At 34.2% G+C, this 11,584-nt stretch overlaps 1 protein-coding gene across 1 annotated transcript; it reads right to left on the minus strand.

Annotated features, from left to right (window-relative positions):
• Positions 1–6,010: 6,010 nt before the first annotated feature.
• Positions 6,011–6,589, minus strand: LOC110466216 (neuroglobin-2-like). The gene has a single exon (XM_021522596.1). The coding sequence runs from the start codon at positions 6,587–6,589 to the stop codon at positions 6,011–6,013; it is 579 nt and encodes a 192-aa protein (XP_021378271.1).
• Positions 6,590–11,584: the final 4,995 nt, after the last annotated feature.

The raw sequence follows: 11,584 nt of genomic DNA on the forward strand, positions 1-11,584 counted from the left end.
CTAATATAGCCGACATTCAACCGTTGAGTGAAAGGGAACCCAAGCATGACTGAAACGCTCCCTTCAAGCGAGGACTAATCGAAGAACCATGTCACTTTCAATAAACCGTTCGGACTGTTCCTGTTTACTCTGGTAGCCTTAACAGCGACATTTTCTGTATCATTACTGTTAAGAAAACCTTCTGTCCCGACCTTGCGCTGCCAAACAGACATTCAACGCTGGATTCAGTCTCACTTGATGGCTGTAAAGACAGGTTATGCTTTTTTTTTTATTATGAGGTGAGGCCAAATTTGTGCTAAAACTGTATTTGATATTCTCTTTTACCGCTCTGAACTACAGTTCGTGGCCACACATATTTCACAACCCTTTATCAATTGACAATATATCTAATGATTTATTGGATATTTCATTGAATTCTTAAGTCATTTTAATGATATCAAGGCATTTTTGTCTACTGTAAGACAATTTTCTGAATGTTCATAACGCTAAATTTTCAATTTCTCTGTTTGTCTCATAAGATAATCTGGGAAATATGATTTCGTAATACAATTTAGTAAGGCACATAAGAAAATGGTGCAGAGATGTTTTTTCCTGGATAATACGTCATACACTTATATATTGAAAACCGAGTAACGGAAAAATCAATGACAATATTGGAAGAAGAATATTAAAAAAAAACCACCATATTATTGAATTTTGTTTCAATAGCACTACCAACGACTTCAGGAAAACTCAGTAATGTAGAAATGTATGAAATTTATCGTATAAAGGGGCGATGAAATAATCATGGCCACATCTAGTATTATGCATTAAACTGTGTTCTTTTTCACTATATATTAGCAGATGAAATCACCAACATTTAAAGCTGATGACGCATAGAAAAACCTCAAGACAAACAGTTTCTGTGTCGCAGACTATTGATCCAGTATGTCTACCTATCTCTGATTTATCCGCGGCGTCCATCGGTTACCATTAGCGAATTGTAGCAATAATTACACCTAATGGAATATAAAGTCATTTGATTAACATCGGGACGACAGCTAGCTAATACACGTGACGTGTAAGCACGATCGCAATACCTTAACCACAATTACCTTCTGTAACTTTCTATCTGAAATACTTTTAAGGCTAATAAACTGATTTTAAACAATATGATTTACGTCAGATGATGGCGTGATATCGGATTAGGTTTGTCAATATCGCTGATTTTGATTCAATCACACGAGGCGCACCTGTGTAAAATAAGCTAACCCTGACTAGCAAGTGCGTTATTTATCAGGCTAATACTAACAGAGAATATAACTCGCCTGCTGACCAATACAACTAGCGTAAGCCATTTTGTTCAATTACCGTAAGCCGATGACCTTTTTTCGCGATCGTGTGTTTTTCTTCCTAACTGACTACGATTAGCTTTCATTACGGATTCTTTTTGTCGTCGTTGTACGATGGAGACTGGAGATAAAACTGTTACAATTTAAAACAAAGAGACCAAGAGGCCAAATGAGCCTGCATTGTTTAACCTGTTATTCATTCCACATCTGTGACCTTAAAAAATCAGCCAAAGATACAATTATTTAACGAAGGTTAATTGTTATTATTTTACACAATATGGATCTATTTTTTGAAAGATATGTTCATTCCTCACAATTGGACTTCCTTTGTGACCTCGAGAGTCATTGGAACAATCTCATAAATCCCTTCCTTAGGAGTCATATGACCCCCGTTACATTGAAAGAAGGTCAATGTCGTTTATTTGAACAAGTTTGAGAGCCATCCATCCCAGCATGTTATTGGCAAAATACCATTACTCTACACCTATAATTGGTTATTATGTGGTTTCAAAGTAAAATATTGACGACAGATGCTACGTCACTGGGTAAGCTCAGTTAGGCTTCTTGCCAGGTGAGCGACATCTGCAATGATGCACATCCCATGGGGTTTTGTTGGAGATCCTGTTAATAAATCTTCATCACAGAAACATCACATTTGAATATTGAGTAGATAAACAAAGATGCAGTTAAGTCAAAATAACATTTTACATTTACATCAAAAGTGCACTTTGCTAATCAGTTCATTTTTCGTGTCCATTACAGAAGACATTTTGAATTTTGTCCCTTCATCTTTATTTAGGTAGGTTTAACTATAATCAGATACAACTAGCTATAGGTTTAACCGAGATCCAGTAGGAAAAAGTTTACAGTTTTTATAAATCTCCAAATTAAGCTAATTCAACCTATACTCTAATTGAACAAGCTCGGTCAGTAGATCAATGTGTAGCAATAATCTAATAGAGCTAGTCTGGCCCATCATCTAATAAGAACAAGATATACTTACAATTTAATAGAGTCAAGTTTACCTAAAACCCAATATAGCTAAATCTGCTTTAAAATCTAACAGGGTTATGTTAACATTCAAATATAAAAAGGAAATTAACCTACAATACAACCCAATAACCTGGACTTGGTGCACTCTATGTTTACATTATCCAATTAGCCTAAATGTATTTTTGGTAATCCCACCAAGCTGTTTACCTTCAATCCAAGAGTCTGGACTTGGAGCATATTTAATCCAACAGACATAGATTTTTATTATCCAATAAGGCTAGATTTATATTTAATTCAACAGAGGTAGCTTACCTGTAATCCAATATAGCTAGGTTCATCTTTGATAAAAAGAAAATGAGCAAAACTCTACCTATAATCCAAAAGACAACGACTCATCTATGACCCGGCCATTACACTAGTATTATCTATAATCCATTACTTATAATCCATTAAATCTACATATGTAGGTTAACTTACAGTTCAACAGCTGTGTTTACCTTTAATCCGAAGGTGCTAATAAATCTACAATATCATCCAATTTATCTAGATTTACTTACAATCCAATCAAACCATTTTTTACCCACAATATAATGAAGGTTCACCTATAGCTAGGTAATCAAAATAAGGTATATATAACTCATGATGTTATAAAATGGAGCTTACCTCCGGTTGAAATACTGAACCAGTAGAATAATAATGAAAACTACTAGATCATTACAACCATGTATAATCTGTATCAGTAATCACTTTATTAACAATAAGCATTTATAAAGCAGCAAAAATAGCATATATACATGTGTGTATAATAAATATCATAATCTGTGAATGAACATTTATACAATTAGTTCTTATTAAAAAGATGCATATATATCTCATTCATAAAATAGCGTAGCAAATATATATGAACAAGGCGTGTATAGGTTGCTGTACTGTCTGACATAGCAATCAGCAGGACCCTGACAATATCATACATCATACAGGTACAATATCAGACAGGTAGGTACCTGTTACAGAACTGTTCGGGACTTGTTTTTGATAATTTCACACCATTACAATTGTACTATGCAAAATGACACAAATGATGGCACATGTACATGTAGGGGTCTGTACATTCATCTTTCAACAAGACACTCGGGGTCTGATTTCCTGATCGGAAGTAAAATGGTACAGGATCCCCTGCCTGACCACATGGGTTTTCTCCAAGTACTCTGCTTTCATGCCAAGTTGGAGATTGTAGCTCTATGGTAGCTGATGACATAAAATATCAAATTCATCAATTGACCCAGCAATGAGCTACATGTATACATAAAGTTTCCACAGCCTATATTTTTGCTGGGTGTTTTTTCGCAATTTCACATCTATGTAATTTTCGAAAGTACTGAGACATCCGCGATACTCCAGGGGTTACGCTCACTTATGCTCTGTGACCCCTGTAATATGTCATAGCAAAATAGAAGGCTAAGTGTGTGTGTCACCTTGTGGATGAGACGAGAAAAAATATTTGACAAATTGACTGGCTTTGAAGTCGGGTGTCGCTTCTTTGTGATCTTCAAAGGACTGGTATCAGGCATGCGATTGGTCATGTCTTTTAACCCGAGACCAATCAAATAGCTAGACATGTGCCTTCAAGTTTGCTATGACATATTCCAGGGGTGCAGAGAGCAAAAGTGAGCATAACCCCTGTAGTATCAAGGATGGTACTGAGAGTGATCCTAACACATTGTGAAGTGCAAGTTTTACGTGGAATAGGAAATTTAGTAACAAAAACATCATCAATTTGTCACATTTTTCCTGACATATAAGTTTTGCATATTTACAGCATACCAATACAAACTAACAAGTGCACTTTGCTCTTGAGAGAAACACGAAAAAGGGGGTAAATGTTAAAACACTCAATATCTGTTACACAATAGTTACTGTTGGCCATTAACTCATTCACCTCTAAAGTCCTGTTGGCCATTAATTCATTCACCTCTAAAGTCACATTTGAACCTTGCCAAATCAATGACAGGGCTAGTCCAGATTAAAATTGTAGGGGTGAATGAGTTAATGATACTCACTGAGTGCTGCAGGTTTGCTGCTGACTTGGACAATTATTACTCCCTGTTACAGTAATACACAATCTTTGATCAGCGGGTGAAGAATGACTTGTTAATATAAAATAAGTATTACTAACCAAAGAAATCTTAAATATTGGGATTCTGCTAGTATTTGGTAAGTTTAAAGAATCATGCTGATATTTGTTCAAGAATCACGATAATGATTCCTTGCTGAAGTCAAATAAAAATAGCAGAATGTAGAATATCCTTACAGCATTTTAAAATCCTATTTCAATCAATTGTTAGCTGTATCAGGGCCATATAACTTCTATGCATGGATACTGGACATTGTGAAATGACTTTGAATTCTCTTGAGCTACAAATTAGACTTAATTAGATTTCTGATATGGGAAAAAATAATCACATCATCTACAGTATCTCTACGACAGTAAATATCTTGCCAAACTTCGACAGGAATTGATCATCAATATACAACTTACTTCCAAACATGAAAGTTCACATATATCGGTAATTAATTTTTATGTTGTCTCAGATTTTTTTTCAGTTAAGTTGTTTAATTATTACTTGATTCTCAAATTCCAACCACAAATGTAAGAAAGAAACAACCAAATAGTGAGAAAGTATTTTTTCTCTCATATATTCATTATACAATGTATATAAAAAATATCTGATCTACAACCTATAAACCAGGTAGCTAGCACTATACAATCTTGAGAACTACATAACTTTGTATGTACATGAGGTCACTGTTAATAGCATAAAAGGCAAGGTCAGACAAGGTACATTATATCGGTTTCATTATCACAAATTTCTATTTTTGCATTTTACTGCATTATTTTAGCATCAGGCTAAGGCTATTTGTTATGCTAGAAATATAATCAACCATTTATTTCGCAATTGATTTCAAGAGCGATACTTTAGAAACACTGTCCAGAATATAGTTTATTTATATATCTTAAAGTGGTCTCATGTAGTTAAATTTTGTTCTCCTTATAAAAACAGATACTGCAATATAAATGTGAATGAAACAACACATTATATGCTTCAATTGCCAGATATTTCTGTCTATTTACTTACATGTAACTTCAGATAAGCAATTCCGTCTTTGCGTATTGCAGAGTTATTTTCTCTTGAGAGCAGGTATTGATTTCATTTTTATTTCAGGACACGTGTGATTTTTTGTTCTAATAAAAGCACATATTGTAAGATCCTAAATTTGATATGAAATATATAATTGTATTATTGTTTTATTTCCAGGGAAAACATTAGACTGAAATAATGGAAAACGTCCAAAGTTAGTTCTGCACGAATGTTTTATATCTTATGTATACATTACTATTTGTATTGTTCTCTCTTTAAATAAAAGAAATGATTTTTGACGAAGATTCCTTGTTTTACAAAAAACAAAAACAAAGACATTTACCTGCAAATTACTAGCTTTAAATGAAGTGCCTCAAAACGTTAAGCGTGTCCATGCCACATATGGCACCCATCAAATCTAGGAGGTCAACAACAATCTAACGATTAAACTCGTACCTACAACTAAAATAAAACAACAAACAATATGTTTCATTTATCATTTGACATGAATTGGCTTGCTGGAAATAACACGGTAATAATAACTTTTCACTTCGATGCGATCTGATCATTGGATACTAAATTCTGTTGAACCTTATCCCTGTTAGCTAATGCCGCCGCGTGTCCTTCCTTCAGTTTGTGCATTATGAATTCAAATACTGTCGCCCATGCCAGGCTTGTTTCACCGGAAAACTGTCCTTTCAATTCCTCATGCCATGCATACATCATGGCCTCTGTAAATGCGTCGAAATATTCGTTCTTAAAACCTGTATACTGTATTTGCCGCTTTCCAAGGCCAGTTAGTAATGGCGTGAGTGCTGCTTCTATGTCATCAATGTTTTCGACTGCCGCTCCGACAGCCTGCATAAATCTTGAGGCATGTCCCTTAAAGTTGGAATCACGTAAGAGGTCTTCCCCTTCAACGTCTCTACAAGGAAACAACTGTTTGACGTGCGGATGGAGTTGAAATATGCGGAGAAAAACCTTTATGCCGTGTCCAGTGATATTGGAACACATCACTTTCCATGTTTTCTTGATGATATCTCGCTGTTTATTTGTCAAAAGGTTTGACCCTGTCGTTGAAACAACTGATCGGTTTGCTGCTGCCATAGAAGTTGCACATCCCATCCTCGACTTCTCCTCTTCTACATGTAATATCACAATTCAACATTCATATCCATTGAATTGAATTTATTGTTAATATAAGTTGTGTTGTGCTGTCTGTAACAGAAGAAAAGCTACATATAGTAATAGGTCATGTATACTATAGACTTTATCAAAACGGTCAATTAATTCATATGGATTTCTGGTCATTCTTAGAGCAGTTACTCGTAGAGAGTTGTAAGGGGAGATAACACTTACATTCTTATACAGAATATAGGAAATCTTCATTATCGTCTATACACTACCTAATATCACCAACCGGTAGCATGATAAATTCATTACCGTGCGTTTTAAGCATGGGAATACTCAAGAAGACTTAGCGAACAATTTGAAAACAACTTAAGATTGTATTTTTTCAATTGGGAATGTATTGCTTTTCGAAAAAAAAACGGTACGCTCCCGCCAGGTGACATCCAGAACAGCAAATAGTATCCACAAAAAGCGACCCGCGTAGGAAAATAGTCCGTCATAAAGTTATCATCATAAAGTAATGATTTTTTTTGTGACACATGGTTCACATGTAGTGGCCTCCCCGTGCTTGCGATGAAAAAAATGTTCTCACGAAAAAGCCATCAAAACAAAGTGTGATAATCAGTAAATATAACGATCAAGCCCCGTGCGTATAGCTACCGATATCCCAGGTGTACCACTATCCAGTCAGTGTTTTGAGAAACACATTTGTTTATGAAATATCTAACCGATTACGTATATTTCAACATTCAAATTCATATTTTCATTATTCTTCAGCCATAACACTAAATAAGAGATTGCTAACGTAATTTTTTTATTTGCCCCACATATGTTCTATATTTACCAAACTAAAATTGTCCACCAATGCCAATTAGTGGGTAACTTAATTATTGCAATAGAAATTTGAAGTTACGATAAACAGCATCTAATAGTCCAACTGAATGCAAAGTGATTTGATTTATTTTAATATTGTCTAACAGAAGAGGTAATTATTTTAAATGTTCCGAGTAGGTTCTTGTTTTAAAGGTGTGACTAACTCTGCCTTTTCATGACAATATAAACACATTTACCACTAAAATAAACTATCCGTGTGAAATTCCTCTTAAATCTGTTGTTCGATATCTACATTTCAATAACTTTAAGATTTTTGTAGTATTTGGTTTTGGAATATGTGCGAAAAACATATACCTGTCAGAACAGTAATGTTTTTGCTTTGTTTTGTATATATTGATAGACTTTGCAATCACTATCCTTCAGTTTATTATTTGGTTTTGACAATTCCTTATTACATGACCAGGATTATTTTAATCTTATAAATAATACAATAACAAACATTAAACTGCAATACTGCCTCCCTGTATACCAACCTGATGATGTAAAAAAATCTCGAAATGGTGATATAGAATTTGTAATTAATGACCAAATATTTTTAAAAACTCTATTGATAGAATTAAGGGGTATAACCATTTCGTATTCTTCTTATAAAAAAACCCAACAGAAATGGAAAAAAATAAAGTTTTCCTTTTTGATCATCTCAAAATTCTAAACTCCGTTGGCTACAATTTAAGGTTAACCACTATATTTCTAACAACTTACTCTTATGCACATAAATTGGCTTATCAAACAATCCTAATTGTAATTTCTGTAGTAGAGAAAGGGAGACAATCGTGCATATGTTCTGGAATATGATGAGGTTCAGAATTTTCTGGCAAGTTTTAAAAGGTTGCCAGATGCACTAACAATTACATTACCTATAAATAAAGAAACATTGTTTTTTGGTTTGGTAAATAACACAGGCATTTACAATCGCATTGATAATGAAGTTCTTCTTCTAATCAAAGTCTATATCTACAGAACCAGAACTATACATGGTACTCTTTCTGTCATGGCTCTAGCTAATGTAATAAAAGAAAACTACGTGGTTCAAAAATGTATTTCATATGGTAAAAATGATCCTTGTCTACATTTTTTTTTAAATGAATGGAAGAAATGGATGAAATTAGTTGATTTGTATACATGTATACATGTATATATATTTGTAAACTGCATTACATTTACAATACATATAAAATACTGAGAAGTGTATTAACCTATTTTTTCTATGTATGTCACTTGTGTGAAAACCATGGTTACCACATCAAAAATTACCAAAAAATGCCAAAAATTGCTTTTTTTAACCCAAAATTTGACCCCCGCAAATTTTTTTTTTTTTCCTAAGCTCTGTCTGAAATTAAAGATTACCTACCTGGTTGCAGAATCATCTGGGTTCCAGTAAAGTTGTAAAACTTGATTTTTTGCAATTTTGCGTCGTGTGTTGTTGTCAACATTTTACCTCCTGTAAAGCTAGCTTTTCATGTGTACGCACACTTTCGGATTATGGCCAAAATTTTATTCTCGAACCAAAAAAATCTTCTTTCTTTTTTACAAATGTGAAGCTCACATAGCCCACTTCATCATGCCTGTACCAATTTTAGTACAGTTTTATTTATATTTTTTTTACATATCATTATACAGGGGTTAGCCATTTAACAAAAATATCACCCATGGCCACAACCCTCTACTGTATACTGCTACCTTATACATCACTTTCTTTTTCCCAAAATTTAATTAAAACCTTTAAAATGTCTGGAAAATGAGACAATGAACACAACGATGTATCCGTGTCTTTTCTCACTTTAATAGTGACCGAGTAATATGAATTCTCCTGACAGGTTTATTTACCAATTCTGCTCTCAAACTACCAACAAAGGGAGGTAATCTGAAAAATGAAAACTTGAATAGGTTTGTAGTTTTCATGAATAAAATTTCTTTTTGGGTGAAATATGATGCCTTGAGATCATGTGCATGTAGAAAACAAACAGTACAGTGATACTATGATGTTACTGTCTTGTTTGATGACGTCATAGTAACTGTGATGTCATCATAACTATGACGTCATCAATGGGCATCTATGACATCATCGAGGATTACTGATATCAAAAAATTGAACACTAGGAAACCCATCTCAACAACAAACAAGCAACAGACACACTTCCCATAACCGATGAACAGCACAGAAATGTCAGATATTCTGAAAAATCAGACAAGTGCCACCATAGCAACCGTTATTTACTTTCCTCGCCTAGAATTGACAGTGACCCACAGAAATTGTTCATTTAACATATTTTGCTAGAAAAAAAAGATTTTCTTCAGCTGTAATTATGGAAATAAAATGTATTGACATTACTGACTTTGCTTTTTTAATCTGTATGCTGTACCAAGTGGGAAAAAAAAACCATCTAAAATAGTGTAATTAGAATGAAAACAGATATTTTACCCATTTTCAATAAATACAACTTTATGTATTAGTACCCATGGCTACCGGGTGCTGAACTGAGTGAAACAGACTGAAATCTAGCATAAATGCATCAGGAGATAGCCTGTGAACTATTTGATGTTTGGTATCAATTTTACCAATAACACAATTGACATATATGTGATGAATTGCAGAATTTCACAAGTGCCTGTGAAAGCGCGAGTTACCCCTCTTTATACATCAACAGGTAACAAGCTATCGACCTATATATTGACCTATCTATGTAACGGGGTTTTTGGCGTTTTTGAGTAGTTTTAAGTATTAATGAAAGAAATTGAAGCTGAATCAAGCATAAAAAGGCATTTTTTTCAGAAAAAATCAAGTTCTATGTGTATATGGTAGCAGTATACAGTAGAAATGGCCCGACTCTGTTAACAAGGCACATTTCGAGGAAATGTAAACACAGCGGATTTACCCTACACAACACATGTATCCATGCATATATATTTGTAAACTGCATTACATTTACAATACATATAAAGTACTGAGAAGTGTATAAACCTATTTTTTCTAAATTTTGCGTCGTGTGCTGTTGTCAAACTTTTACCTCCTGTAAAGCTAGCTTTTCATGTGTACGCACACTTTCGGATTATGGCCAAAACTTAATTCTCGAACCAAAAAAATCTTCTTTCTTTTTACAAATGTGAAGCTCACATAGCCCACTTCATCATGCTTATACCAATTTTAGTACAGTTTTATTTTTATATTTTTTTTACATATCATTATACAGGGGTTAGCCATTTAACAAAAATATCACCCATGGCCACAACCCTCTACTGTATACTGCTACCTTTGCATAATTTGTATGGTATGAGTGTTGATATGAAAGATGATTGGTGACAAATAGGTTATTATATGATCTGAATGAATTACTGACCCATTATTATTGTCACTGTATTGAAAACATCTTTTGAAAAAAAGTTAATTCAAACAAGCTTCTGTATCAGTTGTAAGTAAGGTGCTTCCGGCTTTAAACTGCAAGAAAATACAGCCAAATAAATAACCTTTGGGTTAATTATAACTAAAAAATGTGGCCGAGAAATGAGGGTAATACTCAGGACAAAATATATCATATCATAATAGAGATAAAATATAACAGGTTCAGACAGATGCCTCAACTGAAATTCACAAAAAGGACAAATATGTTGGAGTTCAAACAAGATTCAATACAGGTATGGTAAAGAGGACATAACTGCCAACAAAGCATACAGAACAAGAGAAAAAGCCCTTGTGCAAACTTCAGTTTAACATTGATACCATCTTGTTTTTGTTGTTGTCAAAAACGTGTTTAATTAAGCGCATAAGGAAAACCAACTCCGAATTAACACAAAATAACAAAAGGAACATCACACAAAATGAAATACAACAGCTGCACATGTAGAGACACCATACACACGGCAGGACAGCAGCTGGACCTGTGGAGACACCGAACAAACGGCAACACAATAGCTTGACCTGTGGAGACACCGAACAAACGGCAAGACAACAGCTGGACCTGTGGAGACACCGAACAAACGGCAGGACAACAGCTGGACCCTCGGAGACACCAAACATAAAAAAATATAATATAACACATCAGAAGGACCAATGGAGTCACCGAATAAAAGAATCAAAGACAACACAACAGCTGGACC

This window comes from Mizuhopecten yessoensis, unplaced genomic scaffold, assembly GCF_002113885.1.
Source record: "Mizuhopecten yessoensis strain PY_sf001 unplaced genomic scaffold, ASM211388v2 scaffold11125, whole genome shotgun sequence".
Classification (NCBI taxonomy): domain Eukaryota; kingdom Metazoa; phylum Mollusca; class Bivalvia; order Pectinida; family Pectinidae; genus Mizuhopecten; species Mizuhopecten yessoensis.